The sequence below is a fragment of the Canis lupus genome, chromosome 21 (genome assembly GCF_011100685.1).
Source record: "Canis lupus familiaris isolate Mischka breed German Shepherd chromosome 21, alternate assembly UU_Cfam_GSD_1.0, whole genome shotgun sequence".
In the NCBI taxonomy this organism is placed as follows: domain Eukaryota; kingdom Metazoa; phylum Chordata; class Mammalia; order Carnivora; family Canidae; genus Canis; species Canis lupus.
In genome coordinates this window covers 21,615,422-21,635,523 of record NC_049242.1, presented here as the reverse complement: position 1 = coordinate 21,635,523, position 20,102 = coordinate 21,615,422, and the positions used below count along the sequence as shown (strand labels likewise).

The 20,102-nt window shown below is 38.2% G+C and overlaps 1 protein-coding gene across 16 annotated transcripts in view; it reads right to left on the bottom strand.

Moving 5' to 3' along the window:
• Positions 1 to 20,102, bottom strand: part of GDPD4 (glycerophosphodiester phosphodiesterase domain containing 4) — a 119,045-nt gene that overhangs the window by 17,374 nt on the left and 81,569 nt on the right. For 10 of the 16 annotated variants that reach the window (XR_005375629.1, XR_005375631.1, XR_005375632.1 and 7 more), the window contains 4 exons: positions 19,347 to 19,494; positions 14,904 to 14,986; positions 14,115 to 14,164; positions 2,336 to 3,569 (listed from right to left, as the gene is read on the bottom strand). Coding sequence is in view for 5 of the 16 variants with exons in the window: in XM_038568522.1 (XP_038424450.1) it covers positions 14,115 to 14,164; positions 14,904 to 14,986; positions 19,347 to 19,494 (281 nt within the window). In the remaining 11 variants the exon portion in view is untranslated. Of the gene's footprint in view, positions 1 to 2,335; positions 3,570 to 14,114; positions 14,165 to 14,903; positions 14,987 to 19,346; positions 19,495 to 20,102 lie in introns of those variants that run through there. The other 6 variants (XR_005375626.1, XM_038568522.1, XM_038568526.1 and 3 more) reach the window with 6 other exon arrangements.

The following is a 20,102-nucleotide window of genomic DNA, read 5'->3' as shown; positions in this document are numbered from 1 at the left end:
CAGGAGAAAGTGGCACCATGTATTCAAAGTACTAAAAAAAAAAAAAAAAAAAAAAAAGCATTATCAAGAATATTCTATCCAGCAAAGTTAGCCTTTGGAGCTGAGAGAGTTAAAGAGTTTTCCAGATGAGCAACAACTGAAGGAGTTTAGCACCACTAGACCAGCCTCAAATGTTAAAGGGACTTCTTTAAGCTGATATGAAAGAGTGTTACTTAGTAACAGGAAAATACATGAAAGTACCAATCTCATTGATAAAAGTAAATATACAATTAAATTCAGAATAATCTAATGTAATGCTGGTGTGATCCAGTATAAAGGCTAAAAATCACAATAAAAATAACTATATAATAATTTGCTAATAGATATACAAGATAAAGAGATTTAAATTGTGACCTCAAAAAATGTGGGGGTGTAAAGTAAAAATGTATAGCTTTAGTATGTGTTCAAACGCAAGTTGTTGGGGGATCTCTGGATGGCTCAGCAGTTTGGTGCCTGCCTTCGGCCCCGGGGCGTGGTCCTGGAGTCCCGGGATCAAGTCTATGTGGGGCTCCCTGCATGGGGCCTGCTTCTCCCTCTGCCTGTGTCTTTGCCTCTCTCTCTCTGTGTCTCTCATGAATAAATAAAAAAAAAAACCCTCAAGTTGTTATCAAATTAAAGTAGATTATTGTGTTATACATAAACTTCATGGTAAACACAAAGCAAAGTCTTATGGAATATACACAAAAATAAAGAGAAAAGAGCCCAAGTATGCCACTACAGAAAATTTTCAAATCACAAAGGGAAGGAGCAAGAGAAAAAGAAAGGAACAGAAGAATTACAAAACAGCTATAAAACAATTAACAAAATGGCAATAAGCCCATACCTATAAATAATTACTTTAAATGCAAATGGACTAAGTTCTCCAACCAAAGGAGAATAGCTGAATGTATAAAAAACAAGACCCAACTATATGCTACCTATAAGAGACTCACTTCAACTTTAAGGATACACAGACTGAAAGTGAAAGGATTGAAAAAGATATTCCATGCACATGGAAACCAAAAGAGAAATTCCACTGGGCAGTCAGGGTGGCTCAGCAGTTTAGCACCACCTTCAGCCAGGGTCTGATCCTGGAGACCCAGGGATCGAGTTTCATTTCGGGCTCCCTGCATGAAGCCTGCTTCTCCCTCTGCCTGTGTCTCTGCCTCTCTCTCTCTCTCATGAATAAATAAATAAAATCTTAAAAAGAAAAAAAATCCATTATTACATTTCCTTTATCCATTCCTCCATCAACAAACATTTAGGTTGTTCCCGTATCTTGGCTATTGTGAATAGTGCTGTGCTGCAATAAACATGGGAGTACAGATATCTCCTAATGGTACTGGTTTCATTTCCTTTGGATGTGTTCCCAACAATAGCGGAATTGCTGGATCATATGGTAGTTCTATTTTCTTATTTTTTGAAGCACCTCTCTACAGTTTTCCATAGTGGCTCTAACAATTTACATTCTCATCAGCAGTGTGTAAGAGTTCCCTTTTCTTGCCATCCTCACTAACATACGTTATCTTTTGTCTTTTTGATAATAACCATTCTAACAGGTGTGAGGTGATTTCTCTTTGTGGTTTTGATTTTAATTTTCCTGATAATTAATGATGTTTTCATGTGCTTATTGGCCATTTGCATATCTTCTTTTGAGTAATGTCTACTCAGGTCTTGTTCCCACTTTTTACCCAAGTATGTATGTTTGTACGTGTGTGTGTGTGTGTGTGTGTGTGTGTGTGTGTATTTGCTGTTGAATTGTAGGAGGTCCTTATATATTTTGGATTTAACCTTTTATAAGAAATAGGGTTGCAACCATTTTTCCCTTCTGTAGGTTGCCCTTTCCCTCTGTTGTTTCCTTTGCTTTGCAGAAGCTTTTTATTTTTACTTTTTTAAAGAGGCTTATTTGAGAGAGAGAAAGAGAGAGAGGAGGAACAGAGGGAAAGGGAGAGAAGAGAGAGAATTCCAAGTAGACTCCTTGCTGAGCATAGAGCTGGATGTGGGGCTCAATCCTGCAACCCTGAGATCATGACCTGAGCTGAAATCAAGAATCAGATGCTTAACTGACTGAGCCACCCAGGTACCCCTTTACTACAATTTTTTTAAAAGGACAAATATAGAATTTAAGATTGATATTAAAGTTTTGTTGGACTAATGCTTGTCTAGAGCATGCCTGGTGATAGTTCTTCCACTGTCACCTTGAAGAATTACTTAAATATTTATAAATAATTACATTTAGATTTTTTATTATAGTTCTGTTTAACTTGATTCATCCACTAGATTAACTTTTATCTGAGAGAAGTGGCAATACCCTAACCTTAGTGTCAAGAGGATAAAGCTCTAGAGGATATGCTTGGTTTGATTAATAAAGTATCTAAAAATATTCCACTTTTATCTCATTGCATTGCTTCTTTCACTTGGTAGATCCATGCTTGCCTTCTTTGGAATCCTCCAAATCGGTAAGTCTCCAGACACTTGCTGTGGCTCTGATTTTTGCTCAAGGTCTAGGGCCATTGGGTGGGCATGGGATTATGCCCATCATCCCATTGGAGAATCAGCCATCAACAAGCTATTAGGAAGCATCTCACTACACGCTAGATCACAGAATGTGCATGTAAGATGATCTTTCCTCCAACTCATGCCCATGTCCTATGCCGTTTCTCATTCTCTGACTTAGGATGGCATCACTTTTGAACTCATCCCCTAGTTTCTGTCAACCTGAGTGATCACAGAAGGGTTCAAAGAATACACCATTTCTCTTCTGGGTTCCTGAGAGGTTGTCTTTATTCCCATGCTGATACGCACAAAGCCATTCCTTTAGCAGGGAGTGTTATGAAGGGTTAAGATGAGAAACCCTGTAACATCAGAGAACAACCAGCTCCAGCTCCAAGACCACAACTCCCTTGCCCATACCTTTGAGATGCATTCTTTATGGAAAATGCTAGACCAGAGCGATCCTCCTGAGAGCCTCAATGGCCCTCTGCACTCCTTTCTTGACCACTATCCACCATCACCACTCTTACGCACAGAAACAAAAAGGAAGAAGAAGGCAAGATGTAGCTAATTCTTCTTTGAAAGCAGCCCAGAGGAGAATATGCTGGATGTGGTAGAAAACATAAGAGAGGATTCTTGGGAGGGCTCACTACTGGAGGTATTTTCAGGTTCTGTTTCAGATTCAAGGATCTCTAAGGAAGAAATTGTTGGTTTATTCATCTTCGGGGAAGGTAATGCAGTTTGGAAGGTAGCCTTTCTGGTAGCATCCCATGTGGGTTCAAATGACTTCTCGGTGGATGCCAGCTGTCTAACAGCATCCTTCTGAGGCATCAGTGGTTTTATGGTTTTCTTGGCTTGCTCTGGTTCACTGGCTTTCTTCTTGGGGACTACTAAAAAATGATGAGTGCCTGGGTGTTTCTTTGTGTTCTTGGTTAAAGTTGGGTAGAGGGCTGCTAGAGTCCAAGGACTTTCCATAACTCGGAAGGGAGCCTTTGTGGATACATTTGAAGATCCTTGACTTCCCTGTTCTCTCTTTTGGAGGCTTATACTTTTAGGATCTGTGGGATAAAACAACAAAAACACAGATTCCTCAAATGTCACTTCTCCAATCTTTGCCAGTCATGTGGTGAAATTTTATCTTTAAAACATTAGTCCCTCTCGTACCATCTCACATTCTTTCCCCCCTTAGTTTTCCCTACCCCAAATTTTGTGCAGCTTTTATTATGGTCTTCCAATTCAGCATGGTGCTGGAGTTTAAGAGTCTAGTGTGTGAGATTTTAGGCCAACATGGAAGCCCTCAGAAGGCAGGAAGTGACATCTACTTAAAATTCAGGCATTTCACAACCATTGCTTCCACATCAATTTGAACAGACAAATGAATACATCCTTAATTAGAATGGGAACTTTTTAAGGGCAGAGACTTTATCTTGCTTGACACTATATACACAGTGCTCAGAAGTGTCCTAAGTGCTCAAAAAATAATTTTAATCTAATTGATAGAAAAATAAATGATGGAGACTACATTTACTAATGGAGCTAGGAAACTGAATCTTACAAAAGACAAATTAAAAACTGGGTAATAGGGATCCCTGGGTGGCGCAGCGGTTTAGCGCCTGTCTTTGGCCCAGGGCGCGATCCTGGAGACCTGGGATCTAATCCCACGTCGGGCTCCCGGTGCATGGAGCCTGCTTCTCCCTCTGCCTGTGTCTCTGCCTCTCTCTCTCTCTCTGTGACTATCATAAATAAATAAAAAAAAATAAAAATAAAAATAAAAACTGGGTAATAATTAAAACTAAGAAAACAGCTTAAAATCATCTAAGGTTTTACCACATGGTCATGAACTGTGGGGCTAAAATCTACAAGATAATGAGAATCCAAAGTAAACCAAGAACTCCATTGTTTTTGCCCTGAGTGTAATATCAATCTTGAAGAAATGGCTGCATACATCAACTTCATTTCTGTCAGCTTCACAGGAAGAAAAGGATTACAACGGCACTCTTTAAATGGAATTTGTAGGTCAATTCCATGACAACTAGTATTTATTAGGTTTTCTAATTCATAAATGTGGCATATTGGTCCATTTATTTGTGCCTTCTCTCAGTAAACTTTTTGTAGCTTTCAGTGGCCAACCATATCTTCTTTGTGAGAGCTTGCAACATTTTCCTTAAATTTATTCCTATTTTGTTTTTATGGTATTGTAAATGATGTTATTTAAAATTTTAGGTACTTAATCCCTTTTGGCTTCATTTTTGAGTATGGTGTAAGAAAGTGGTCCAGTTTCATTCTTTTGCATGTGGCCGTCCAGTTTTCCCAGCATCCCTTGTTGAGGAGACTTTTTCTCATTGCATATTCTTTCCTTCACTGTCAAAGAAAAACTGACCATATAGTTGTGGTTTATTTCAGAGTTTTTTTTGTTGTTGTTGTTCTATTGATCTATGTGCCTATTTTTGTGCAAGTACCATACTGTTTTAATTACTACAAGTTTGTAATATAACTTTAAGTCCAGACTCATGGTGCCTCTAGTTTTGCTTTTCAAGATTATTTTGGCTACTTGTGGTCTTTTTTGGTACCATACAAATTCTAGAATTGTTTGTTCTAGTTGTGAAAAATGCTGTTGGTATTTTGATAGGAATTGCATTAAGTGTGTAGATTGCTTTGGGTAGTATAGACATCTTAACAATACTTTTTCTTCCAATCCATGAGCATGAAATGTCTTTCGTTTCTTTTTGTCAACTTTGATTTCTTTCATCAGCGTTTTATATAGTTTTCAGAGTACACGTCTTTCATCTCTTTGGTTAGGTTTATTCCTAGGTATTCTATTATTTTTGGTACAATTATAAACGGGATTGTTTCCTTGATTTCTTTTCCTGCTGCTTCGTAATTAGTGTATAGAAATGCAACAGATTTCTGTGCATTGATTCTGTACCCCATGATTTTACTGAATTTATCAGTTCTAGCAGTTATTAGAATCTAGAGATTCTAATAGAATCTTTTAGCTTTTCTATATATAGAAATGTCATCTGAAAAATTTTTCCTTACTGATTTAGATGACTTTTTATTTTTTTGCTGAGTATTTTTGTGGCTAGGACTTCCAATATTATGTTGAATAAAAGTGGTGAGAGTGGACACCTTGTTTTATTCCTGACCTTAGGGGAAAAGCTCTCAGTTTTTCCTCATTAAGGATGATGTTAACTGTGGGTTTTCCACATATGGATTTTATTATGTTGAGGTATGCTCCCTCTAAACCTATTTCATTGAGGTGTATTTTTTTTTTATCACGTATGAATGTTGTGCTTTGTCAAATGCTTTTTCTGCATCTATTGAAATGATCACATGGTTCCTATCCTCTTATTGATGTGATGTACTGATTGATTTGTGCAAATTCTGAACCACCCTTGCAAACCAGAAATAAATCCCACTTGATCATAGTGAATGATTTTTTTTAAATGTATTCCTGGATTCAGTTTGCTGTTGAAGATTTTTGCATCTGACATTCAAAGCCAGTTTCCTTGTTGATTTTCTGTTTAGATGACCTGGCCATTGATGTAAGTGGAGTGTTAAAGTCCCCTACTATTACTGTATTACTATAGATTAGTTCCTTTATATTTGCTATTAACTGGTTTATGTATTTGGATGTTCCCATGTTGGGTGCATAAATATTTACAACTGTTATGTCTTCTTGTTGTATTGTCCCCTTAATGATTATACAGTGCCCTTCTTCATCTTTTGTTACAGTTTTAAAGTCAATTTCGTCTAAGTATTGCTACCTCAGCTTTCTTTTCACATCCATTTGCATGATAAATGTTTCTCTATCTTCTCACTTTCAATCTGTATGTGTCTAGGTCTGAAGTGAGTCTCTTATAGGCAGCATATAAAGTTTTTTTAATCCACTCTATCAACCTGTGTCTTTTAATTGGGGCATTTAGTCCATTTACATTCCATGTAATTACTGATAGGTATGTATTTATTACCATTTTGTTATTTGTTGTGTGTTTGGTTTTGTGGATTTTTCCCTCACCTTAAGTTGGCTTTCTTTAGTGAGGTACTTTGCTTCCTTTTTATTTTTTGCGTATCTATCATTTGTTTTTGATTTTTTGTTCCCATTAGGTTTGTAGATAACACCTTTGTATATGGCAATCTATATTAAGTTGATGGTCACCTAAGGTTGAACCCATTTTTTACTCCTCTCCTCCCCGCATTATAGATATATGGTATGACACTTCACATCATTTCATCTTGTGAGTTCCTTGACCGATTTCTACAGATATACTTTTTTTTTTTTTTTACTGGTTTTCCTTTCCAGTCAGAGTCCTCTTTAAAATTTCTTATAGGGTTGGTTTAGTGGTCATTAACTCCTTTAACTTTTGTCTGTCTGGGAAACTCTTTCTCTCTCCTTGTATTCTGAATGCTAGCCTTATTGGATATACTATTCTTGACTGCAGATTTTTCTCTTTCAGCATTTTGAATATATTATGCCACTCCCTTCTGGCCAGCAGAATTTCTGCCAAAAAATCCACCAACAGCCTTGAGGGGTTTCCCTTGTAACATTCTCTTTTCTCTTGCATTTAAAATTTGTTATCACTGCTTTTTGCTATTTTAATTACTATGTGTCTTGGTATGGATTTCCTTGGGTTGATTTTTGTTGGAAGGTCTCTGTGCCTCCTGGATCTGAATTTGTTTCTTTCCTCAAATTCAGAAAGTTTTCAGCTTTTATTTCCCCAACACTTTTCTGCCCACTTTGTTCTTTTTCTTCTGAGATCCCTATAATGTGAATGTTATTACACCTGATGGGAGTCACCAAGTTCTCTAAGTCTATTCTCATTTTGCATGTTTTTTTTTTCTCTCACCTGTTCAGCATGATTACTTTCCACTACTCTCTATCCTCCAGGTGGCTGATCCATCCTTCTGATGCTTCTAGCTTGGTATTTTTCCCACCTAGTATATTTTTAATTTCAGTGATTGTGGTTCATCTCTGATTGTTTTCTTTCATATCTTTGTTAAGGGTTTCACTGATGTCACCCACTCTTTTCTCAAGTCCAGTATATTTATGATCATTACTTTAAATTTTTTATCAGGCATATTACTTATCTCTGTTTCCCTTAGGTCTCTTGCTATGATTCTGTCCTGTTCTTTCATTTGGGACATATTCCCCAGTGTCATTTTGACACTCTCTGTGTCTGTTTCTGTGCATTAGCAAAGTCAACTACATCTTTTGTTCTTCAAAGTAGTGGGTGGGGCACACATTTTTAACAAGATGGCACTAGTCCTCTTCCATAGAGGAAGCACAGCCACTGCAAAAACAGGAACCAGACAGAAACAGGAAACACTGCAAAGGACACATGGGCTGGACACACAGTTTTAACAAGGTGTGCCCATTATCCATGGGAAATGACCAGTTGCCACTGCATGTAGGCCCTGCAAACTACAGTTAAGAGATGTGGTATTGGCAAGATTTGTGCTGGTTTTTTTGGGGAAGGGGACCCGCAGCACCAGTACTGAGGCAAACCTGGCTTAAGGGTGTGGGGTGGAGTATAAGCAAGTTAGGTAGTGAATGCTAGTGCTACACTGGTTCCCACAAAGGACCATGTGTTTATATGCAGTGGGGCAAGGGAGGTAAATGGTGCCTGCCAGCTTCTTTGGTCCTGAAGAAGCTCTCAGTGAACTCTGAGATTAGTAAATAACCCTCCCACCTCTATGCCCCAGGAGGTTTTCAAACTGCTTCCATGCTGTATCTCTGTGGGCTATTTGTTGCACTGTCTCTTTAAGGGTGAGGACTCAGTTTCCTATTGCCCTCCTGACTCTCCTAAAGCCAAGCCTACTGATTTTTAAAGTTCCAGGGTTTAAGTCCCACTGGTGGTAAGAACTCATGAAATTTAGCCCCTGTGGCTTTTTTCTTTTCTTTTTTTCTGATTTTATTTCTTTCACAGAGAGAACAGCAAGCAGGGAGAGGGAGAAGGAGGGGCAGGTTCCCTGCTGAGCAGAGAGCCTGTGTCAGGGCTCAATCCCAGGACCCTGGGATCATGACCTGAGCCAAAGGCAGACACTTAACCAACCGCACCACCCAGGCACTCCAACCCTCATCCCTCTGGTTCTCAAAGCCAAATGTTACAGGGATTCATCTTCCCTGTCCAGGCTTCCAGGTGTGACGGTCTGTTTTCCCTCCCCTCTCCACAGCCATAGCTCCATCCCTCAAGTGGCCAAACCTGTGAGGTTCAGTTCTGCATTGTGTATCTGCCCTTCTATTCTCTTTGATGTGGCCTCTTCTCTACATTTAGTTATGGAGTTCTACCAGTCTCTGGGACATTTTCTGGGTCATTTACACTGACATGAGGGTTAACTATCTGCATCCATGGGATGAGGGGAGCTTATCAGAGTCCTCTTACTCTGCTGTCTGTCCTGGGAAGTCTAGAATTTTTAAAATGTAATTAATAATATCTGCACATGAGGAGTGTTTTCTCCCCTTCCTTTATGCTTGTTATTTATCTTACTAACTTGGCTGGGATCTCCAGCACAATGCTGAATACAAGTGCTGAGAGCAGATATACTTGCCTTATTTCTGATCTTAGAGGGAAAACATTCATTGTTTCACCATTAAAAATGATATTGGCTGTTGGTTTTTGTAGATATTTTTCATCAGATTGAGGAAGTTTCATTCTACTAGTTTTCCCAGAGATTTTTATCATATATGGGTATTGACTTTTGTCAAATATACTATTTTATTAATTCACTGAATTATATTAATTTTCAAATGATATGTCCATTGTTTTTTTTTATATGTCCATCTTACACTACTGGGATAAACCCCACTTGCTCATGACTTATTATCTTTTTTATATACTGATGAATTCAATTTGCTAATATTTTGTTAGAGATTTTTAGTTCTAAGTTCATAATAATATTGATCTATAAATTTAGTTATTGTAATATCTCTGTCACAAGGTTTTATATGAGGGTAGTGGAAGCCTCAAAAACTGCTGGAAAATGCTGCTTCTTTTTTTCTGAGTTGGTATAAAATCAGCATTATTTCTTAAATATTTGATTAACCATTGAAACTCCTTGGGCCTGGACTTTTGGTGAGGTTTTTGGGATACACATTTGATTCTAATAGTGAATTATTAAAATTTTCTATTTCTTCTTCTCTCAGTTCTGGTAAGCCACATACTTCAAGGAATTTATCTATTTCACTTAAGTTTAAACTTTAATGGCACAAAAATATTCCTAATTTTCCTTTTTATGTTTAGGATCTGGATAATCTGTTTTTCATTCATATCTGGAGTCAATCTCTCTCTCTCTTCCTCTTTCCTCCCTCTCTCATCTTGCTAAGGGTTTATCAATTTTATTAATCTTCTCCAAAAATCAACTTTTCACTTTTTTCATTTTCTCTATTTTTTTTTTTTTTTAGTGTCTTCTATTTTATTGATTCCTGCTATTGTTATTATTTCCTTCCTTTCACTTGGGGGAAAATGTAGTCTTTTTTTCCTAGATTCTTGAGGTAGAAACTTCATCAATATTAAACTTTCTTCCTTCTAAAATTTAAAGTTACAAATTTCCAAGTCCTGCTTTAGGTTTATCCCACAAATTTCATTGTTGTAGATGCATCATCATTTAATTTCAAATATTTTCTAATTTCTCTTGTGATTTATCCCATGATCAATGAGATGTTTAGAAATACATTAATTTCCAGCACTTAGAGACTTATCTAGATACTTCATGAATGTTAATTCCCAGTTTAATTTTGTTGTGGTCACAGAACATACTTTAAGATTTTAGTCTTTTGAAATTTATTGAGACTTGTTTTATAGCTTGTCAGATAGTCTATTTTGGCAAATATGCCACATGCATTTGAAAATATTATATATTCTTCAGTTGTTCTGTATATTTTATCTCACTTAGATCAAGGTGTTGTTCAGACTTCTATATTCCTGATTTGATTTTTTGTGTGTTTTGTTGTTCTTGTAGGTACTAAGAGAGGAAGTTAACATGCCTAAGTATGACTTCTCTCAGTTTTGTTTCATGTGTTTATAGAGTTCTAATTATAATGTATATAATACATTATATTCTTGATATACTGACCTTTTCATCATTATCAAATCCTTCTTGATATACTGACCTTTTCATCATTATCAAATCCTTGTTTCCAGTAATGCTCCAAGTTTTGAAGTCATTTTTTTCAGGTATTATTTATTATGCTTATTGTTTGCATGGCATATCATTTTCCCAATCTTTTACTTTTGATCTTCTGTTGACTTTGTATTCAACTATTCTGTAGACAATATATGATTGGGTCCAGCTTTTTTCTATTTTCTATCCAGTCTGACAATCTCTACTTTTGAATATTTGGTCCATTTATATTTGATGTGATTAATAAAATGGCTAGATTTATGACAATCATGCTTCAACTTGGTTTCTGTTATTTTCTTCCTTTGGTGTCTTGTTCCTGAACCTAACTGCTATAAGACATTCTCCTGCTTTGAAGAAGTAAACTGCCTTGTGAGAGAGCCATATGACTGGGACCTAAAGTTAGGCTCTAGGAACTCAGAGAAAACCCTGGCAACAGTGATCAAGAAAACAGATAAAAACTTCAGTCCTACAACTTTAAGGAACTAAATTCTTCTAACAATGAGTGATCTTGGAGGAGGATTTAAAAGTCTCAGATGGGATTGCAGTCTAGGCATATACCTTGATTTTAGCCTGGTGAGACTTTATTTATTTTAGATTTTATGAGAGAGAGAGAGAGAGAGAGAGAGAGAACAGATGCAAGAGAGAGCAAGGGAGGGAGAGGGAGAAATCCCAAGCAGAATCCATGCTGAACATGGAGCCCAACATGGGGCTTGAACCTATAATCCCAAGATCACAACCCAAACTGAAACCAAGAGTTGGATACTCAACCAACTGAGCTACCCAGGTGACCCAGCCTGGTGAGACTCTTAAGTAGAAGACCTGGTTAACCCATGCCTGAACCTATGGCCCATAGAAATTGTGAGATGATAAATCTGTATTATTTTAAGCTGCTAAGTTTATAATAATTTGTTACACAGCAATAAAAAACTACTACAGAAATAGAGTCTACTCAAGATGAAGCACAGAAATTAAATAGTCCAAAAATAACAATGAACAGAGTCTCAGCAACCTATGGGATAGTATTGAACTTTCTAATATCCATGTAATTGGAATCTCAGAAGAGGGTAGGAACAGGAAATATTTGAAAAAATGAAGACTAAAAATTTATCCAATTTGATGAAAATTATACTGACTGATCTAAGAGTTCAGCAAACCCTAAGCAGGATACACACATGCACACACACACACATATCCAAGGTAAACCATAATCAAATTACTGAAGACCAGTAACAAAAGGAACAATCTTAAAAAGCAGCTAGAGAAAAAAAGGACATGTTACAAGTAGAACAACAGATAAAATGGGCATTTTTTTTTTTTTGCAAGACTTTCCATAAGAAACTAAACAAGGCAGAAGACAAAGGACTGATTACTTTACAGTGCTGAAAAATACATCCTAAAGCTAGAAAGTTGATGAATGCCTTATGGTGGCAGCAGCAGCTGCAGCAGTACTTGCCCATCCTGGAGGCTGTTGTGGCGCAAGATGTGAGTGACACTGTGCTTAGTGTCTGAGGCTCTATTCTCGAGTCTCAATGGATCTGGGCTGTGGTTTTAGCTTCAGTCTTCCTTGTTCCTTCCCTGATTCTAAACTTGGTCCTGTACCTTCTAGATATCTCTTAGGGGCACTCAAACAGCCTTTTAATACATTTTCTTTCTGCTTAGATCAGGCAAAACTGGTTTCTGTAACAGGCAACTAAAAAATCTTTAAAAAAAAAAAACAGGAAAAATTCTTAATTCATTTTCTATTCATCTTATTTTCTCATCATTTCAACATAGTGGATAGGTGTGGTCAAGTTAACCAAGTACTTTTTCCTTCATCCGTTATTTATACACTTCTTTGAATTTTCCTTCAAAACTTCTCCTATACATACTTTCATCACCATTTCCATGTTTGTTTATTTGTTTTCTCATTTCCTGGCTCTATTACTATTATGGGCTGAATTTTGGGCCCCCCAAGTTCACATGCTGAAGGGCCAACCCCCAGTACTTCACATCTGACTAGACATGGAAATAAGGCCTTTAAAAAAGTGCTTAAAATGAGACCTAATACAATCTAATTGGAGAAAAGAAAATCTAAACACACTGAGAGGCGCTGGTATGTGTGTATGCACAGAGGAAAGGCTATATGAGGAAACAGCAAGAAAGTGGCCATTTGCAAGCCAATGGGAGAGGCCTTAGAAGAAACCAAACCTGCTGACACATTGATTGGTCTTGGACTTTCTGCATCTAGAACAGAGATTATAAATCTCTGTTGTCTAAGCTATCTAAACTGTGGTATTCAGTTATAGCAGCTTTGGTTTACTAATACAACTACTGAAAATCATAAGGCTAAAGCCTTCAGACTTCTTAACAGCCAGTAAAGCAATCTTTAAAATCCATATAACACAGAGTTACTTGAGATCTTTCTGCTCTGTGAGATTTGAGTGAGCTTAGTCTGAACCTTCAGTTTCATAGTATGCAAGACTATTGCTCTCCATTTAATTTATTCATATTTCTGTACTTATTTTTTTCATGGTTCCTATGGATCCATTCCTGCAACACTTAAGTATTTTATCAGTTCAACCCTCTGCCAGTTGGTGCATGGCATTTCAGGATCTTCACCACTATCAACAAGAAATTACATTAATTCATGATTCTATGATGGTACCAACTTTACCTAAGGCTCCAGGAGCTGTGGAAGAAATCTATCAAGTATTGCCCAGTCCTTTGCCTCATAATTGGTTTTCCTTTGACATTGCACAGGCTTCCCAACTAGTCACTCACCGTGTGATTATCCCCACAGCCTCCTGAAAAATAAAATCCAGCTCTCCTTCCCTTTACTGGGCCTATCTCACTTCCTCAGCCCCTGAGTTACTCTGCTAAATAATGTTACTCTGTTATACACAGAATTCTAAACATATTGCTCCCTTGAAGAAGCTCATTTGCCATCTCTTCATTGCTTATGTGCAGAGCCTAGACTCTAGTAAAGTCTTTCAGGATCTCTGCAGTTTTCTCCCTCCACCCTCCAACATACATCACCCCATAGAGCTCTACTGGGCATGACAGCTACTTTGGTAGCTGGACCTTGGTGCCTAGCTCAATGGCATCAACTGTCTACTTTTGCCTCCTTCCTTGCTGCTCTTTGGGGGCCAGGCCCCCTCTCTCTTGGGCCACCCTGCATGATAGCTTTCAATTATTTTCAGTCTTTCTTAGAGTGCCTGGCACAAAGAGGGTACTCAATAACTAACTGTGTGATGAATTAAGATATGAACAAGTGAACAAATAAACACCCATGCTCAAAATCTTCAAGAGGTCTCACTGCCAACATTTGAGAAAGTCCAAAATGAAGCCTATGTCAAGGACTCTCCAGCTGACAATTCTCAACTTCTCCCTGATTTTCCCCAGACTCCCTCAGCTCTTCTCAGAAGCATGAAAAGCAGGCTCCATGTCCTGGAGGCAGTGGGTAGGGATGAAGAGATAGGATCAGGGTAGACCTCTGACTTTACCTGTGTAAATGCTGGCATTATCGAACATTTCTTTTTTCCTCTCTCTCCACCTGGAAGGAAAGAGACTATCCATGAGCCTCATAGATCTCTTCCAAAAAAAGACAATAATCCAAGGCAGTGGTCAGAAAAGAAACACCATCCAGTCAAATTCTCACTTAAGTACAGGGTTTATATTTTCCTCTTTAAAGAATAACTCACAAATGATGAAATGATGGGTGTGATGAGGCCTAAACAACTATGGTCTCCTCTACCTAAAATTCTTCTACCTGGGTGTTCCCTTTCCCACCTTGAATCCTGCAATCCATAACATCTGCCTTGCAGGATTCTAAATGTCATCTTTTTGGACAAATAATAAGCCCATAGCCTAGAAAGAGGCGGTGATTTTCCAGGGTCCCCCAGCTACTAAAAGACAAAGCCAGGACTAAAGCCCAGGCTTCCCAGTTTGTGAACTTGCTTTGTTTCATGGAAGCAGGAAGATGAGGCACTTGTTCTGTACAACCTTCAAGCTTTGTCCTTTTACAACTGGTCCACAATGAATCTGTAGTAACAGGATTTGACTAGGCTTAAGTGAGAGTCCTTATTCTTAGAATATTGTTCTGTGTTGAATAGAAAGGACGTGAGGAGGTACAAGCAGCATGAGAAGTAATGAGATTTTAAACCCTGTCTTCCTGAGAGTTTGCCATGTGGGATTACAGGAAGAGTCTAAGCATTTTTTCTGAACTTTCCATAAGAACCACTTACACTTTAATCTTGGGAAATATTCATTTAAAATTACAAATATAGGCTTACCAATGAAAATAAAATATGGTAACAATGAGAACCGCAGAAACACTATCCATGAAAAGCCACATGAACATATAGTAACCTGGTGTCTGCAAAACAGAAAACAAAACAATTTTAAAAGACTACAGTTGGAAGGGATTTTTAGCTCACAAAAGCCAAGTCCTTTGCTCTCCTGCCAGGGCTGAGGGAAGAGCAGGGGGAGACGGGGCAGGCAAAGCAGATGGAAGAACTCTGATGTGGTCTCAAACACAGTGTGTACCTGCTCATAACCTAACAATCACCCCTTATATGTGCAGGGGACTCTACAAGGGACAGAACACTTCATAACCTTCATTCCCCTTAACCCTCAAAGACAGACGAGTCCCAGAGAAGTCACATAGCAAGGCTAATCTGGGCCCTAGACTATAGCCCAAGTTTCTTGAGTTCCACTGCTCCATGTTTCCATAGTATGGCTTCCCAAACCTGGCTGGACATCCAAATCTACCTGGGCAGCTTTTAGTAATACAAGGTCACAGGTCTCACTAAATCCCTCAGGAATTAGAATTTCTGCATTTTGAATAAGCTTCCCTGGTAATGCTGAAGCAACTAGTCTGTGAACCAGCATCCAGGAATTTTTCTTCTAAATCATCATGCTTCACGGACACCTGGGTGGCTCAGTGGCTGAGCATCTGCCTTCGGCTCAGGGCGTGATTCCAGGATCCAGGGTCAAGTCCTGCATTGGACACCTTGCAGAGAGCCTGCTTCTCTCTCTGTCTTTCATGAATAAATAAATAAAATCTTTTAAAAAATCATCATGCTTCAAATAAGCATGTTGAAATTATAACTCCTCCTTAACTAACAGATTGCCTTCTCCATGCTCTTTGCCTGAATCACCCATTTCCCAGAGCTCCATCTCCTGGTCCTCTTAATTTGAGTTTTATAATTACTTGATTTGATCCTCCCTTTTCACCTCATTGCTCCCTGACCAATTTTACTTGATGATGCCCCTGAGGGTGACACTTTTTACTTTTTCTTGAACCTTTCCTCACCCTATCCTAAGGTCGTTCTGTGAACTGAATAATAACCATAATAACAATAATAACAACAATAACAGTCATGATGACAACAATTAATAATTAATGAGCAGCCACAAGAGCTAAGGAAGCATTCGAAGCACTTTAAGGGTGTTTTCACATATCATCCTCACAACAGCCCACTAAGCATGTATAGTAGAAGTCCTTAAATAATTTCCACTAAAACCCTTAAAAAAAAAGACATGTATTTATTTACTTGAGAGAGAGAGAGAGAGAGAGAATGAGCAGGGAGAGGGGCCGAAGGGCAGAGAGAAGCAGACTCCCTTGGGCAGGGAACCCATTGGGCAGGGCTCAATCCCAGGACCCTGGCGGGGATCATGACCTGAGCCAAAGGCAGATGCTTAACTGACTGAGCCACCCAGGCACCCCTAAACCCAGGCTCTTAATCCCCTCTGGGAAAGAGTGACTAATAGCTTGGTCTACTCCAGGTTTCCCATCAGGTGAGCTGTCCATTTACTAAGAATCAGTCATTCTTCCTCCCTAAATGGCTTAGAACAGTGTACTTATTATAACTGTGCAGTGTAATTAAATGTTACTCAACTCTATAAATCTAAGTGATATGCCATTTTCAAGAAAACTAAGCCAATGCTTTGAAAATCTCAGTGAAGACAGAACAGGTTATTAAACTACAACGGAATGAAGTATGAGTGAAACACTGTTAAGAGATTGGGATAAGAGCATTATGAAAATCTGGGTGAATCCCTCATTCAGACAGCTTCTTTCAGTGATTTTATGTTCTTGTTCTGCTTTAAGGAAACAAAACTTAGAAATCATAGCTGGTTCATTTGGGTGTTTAAATAAGCAAATGTAATATAGAATTCCACCCACTGAAGTAACCTCAAAAACTTTGTGTTACAAAGTAAATGAATATTCTAAATTAAAATGTATGAGGTATGTATGTGACAGATCATTTACAAAAACGACAATATTTCACCCAAAATGTAGGAATGTATATAGTGTGACTTTGCTGTTCCTCTCCATCAATAAATGAAGTCTATTTCTCCCCTACCCTACCTTGATTCTGGACTTGGCCATGTAATTGTCTTTGGCTCACAGACTACACACCAGGAAAGCCTTAAAAACTGTATGTGCACTGGGGCTTGACCTTTCTTATTGCTGGGAACCCACAGCCACCAGTTGAACATGCTCAAGCTGGCCTCCTTGAGGATGAGTGATCACATGAAGAAAGATCCCAGGCATTCCAGGTAAGACCTGAGACATATGGATGCACTCATCCTACTCCTACACCAAGCTGGCTCAGACCAGAGGACCACTTAGCCATAACAAAAAATGTGACAAATAAATATTTGTCTTAAGGAACTACACTTGAGGTGTTTTTTTTTTTAAGTAGTAAAAGCTGACAGACTGTAAATACACACATGCACACACACACATACATTTATAATTCCCCACTTTAACCTCTTCAATTAACAGACCAATGATCAGAGTAGATCGTGATGGATTAAAAGTAATTCTGTTGTACTATCATTATCCTCAATTTCCTAATAAACAAAAAGAGGCACAGACAAGCTAACTAATGTTTCCAAGTGTGGTAGTGCCAAGACTTAAAACTGCATATTCTAACTCCAGAGTGTGAGCTGTTTGAGAAAACTCAGGTGATACTGGTCCCACTTTCCTGAACAAAGTGACATTGGAGTCTTTAAAAAAGCCAAAGCCACATATAGAAAAAAGTTTCTTTTTAAACTTTATATCCTTTTGTACTCTTTGAATTTTGAATCACATGAATTTATTGTCAATTCAAATAGTATCAATCCAAGTATTAAAATAAAAAGATTTAATAAAGCTTCATTTAATATATACAAAGGGACAACTCTGATACATTACTGATTTAGGGGACAGGATTATGGAGTGGTGTGTTGCTTTCAGATTTATGTATTTTTATAATGACTGAATTTCATATAATGAACAGGCTTACTTTGTAATCAATTTTTAAAAACAAAATGTTATAAAAATATCAGGGAAGGAAAGGAAAATTATATGAGGACAGACAAATAGAAAGGCTTCACCTAGCCAAGGGACCTGCCATTCAAGGTTTTCTTCAAGGTCATCCCCAGAAAGTTACCCAAGCCACTGAGAACAAAGGTATCAGTAATTTTACACTGCCACCAGACCTCAATGTAGTACTGGCTCTATGAGACTGTGTCCTGACCCTGATTCTTTTTCTCCTGGTCCTGACCCTAAGCAAGGGCTAGTGACGCCCTGGTCCTGACTCTAAACAAGGGCTAGTGATGCCCAGAGGGATGGTGAAGGCAACTGAAATTTATGCTTCTCATTTGGGCTTCTCTGCTTAACTGCATACCTTTTTAAGACAGCTTGGAGTTTGGGTTTTTACTCTCAACTAGACACTTCTCTGAATTGAGGCTCTTTGGTGACTAGGAAGTGAAATTTTAAAATTACCTAAAAGTGACTAGAAAAGTTATGGGACCTGAGTAGGATTTCATTCAGGAGCAGGGAAAGGCTAACTCACAGAGCAGTTTAAACAATGAAGAGAAATTAAGCTCATTTCTGTTGTACACTATTGTGTCCAGCTCAGTCAAGCTACTTTAACAGATAAGAGCTTGGTAGCAGTTAACTGGTTATCCAGGGCTGCTTCCACAGATAACAAATTATAGGAGTTTAGCTGTGATTATAACCCAAGTGTTCAGGTCCCTAAACCTTTGACAATAAGCAGTATCAGGGATAGGAGGGCAATCAAGTTAGGTGGCTGGACACTAGCTCTCTCTTTTCCTTTTTAAAAATTTTATTTACCTATTTTGAGAGAGAGGATGCAAGTTGGGGGAGGAGCAGAAGGAGAGGGAGAATCTCAATCACACTTCACACTGAGCTCAGGCCCTGAGACTGACTCTTCTTTTCAAAAGCATTTTGTTCAGGACACACAGTTTTCACTTTGGAGTCAAATATACTTGGTTTTCTCCACACAACCCAGGTCATTGTCATCATTGCCATGCGTCTAGGAAGGTGGGGCTACCGTAACAAAACTCTGGAGTCAAACCTCATTCTGAATGTGGCATCATATGACTATGTCCAAGAATCTTAATATCTTCAAATTTCACTTTCTTCATGGGGATAATAAGAATGTGTAACTGAGAGGGTCAAATTACATAGTGCATGAAAAACATATTGTGAAGACTCAATAAATGGCAGTTATTATAACAATATTAATTTCTCTCTGCAAATCACAGAAGGATGTGGGTGAGAGAAGGGAAAAGAATGCCTTATTTCCAATATCACAGAGGTCTCTGCTATTAAGTAGCTCCCCAGGGGGTCTGCACAGTGGACAATGTAGGGGTGGGATAAAGGACTTTCATTCCTACTATACCAGACTTGAAAAGAACAATCTGGACAACCAGCTCACCATGAAGAAGTAAGGGTGATTTATCTGCCTCAGGATCTGAATGTTGTCTGTGGTCACTGAATGAATCCTGGAGCACCAGGCCAGTGAGTAGAGCCAAGGTTCATTGACGATGTATAAATTGATTGTGATGTTAGCTGCTTTATAATCTCTGGAATAAAAACAGAATCCACAGGGAATTTAGACTTAATCTCACTTTCCTCATCTAAAAGGGTAACAAACCACCAGGTTTGGAAGAGGCCGCTGCTTAAATCACTAGAAGCAGCTGGTCCTGTGACAACTTATGATAATGCAGAACGGGTTTATGTTGCAATGAGGTAAAGGACTGGATTTAATACCTAACCAACATGATATGTTAGTAAAGTAGATGTCCTGAGGAGGAAAAAAAAAGAAAGTAGGAAAAAAAGACAAAGCACTATTTGTAGCATTTGCCAATTTCTATGGTGTAAATACTTCTACCTTAGCCAATTTTAAGCTACCACTGGTCAAACAGATCTGCAAAGCTTCTGAATATTTAATAAATGACTCCCATGTGCTGACATGAACCAGCTCCAGGACACTATTGTGTAGCAACTACACATACTTTCATCAGAGCACTTAACACCCTCTACTAAATTTATCTGCTTTCTTATTAGTCTTCTTTATTTGACTATAATCAAATTAAAAGTAGAGACTGTGTATTATTCATCTCTGCATATCTAGTACCTAGCATAATACCTGCCCTCATAAATGATAAATGAAGGAATGAATAAATGAATA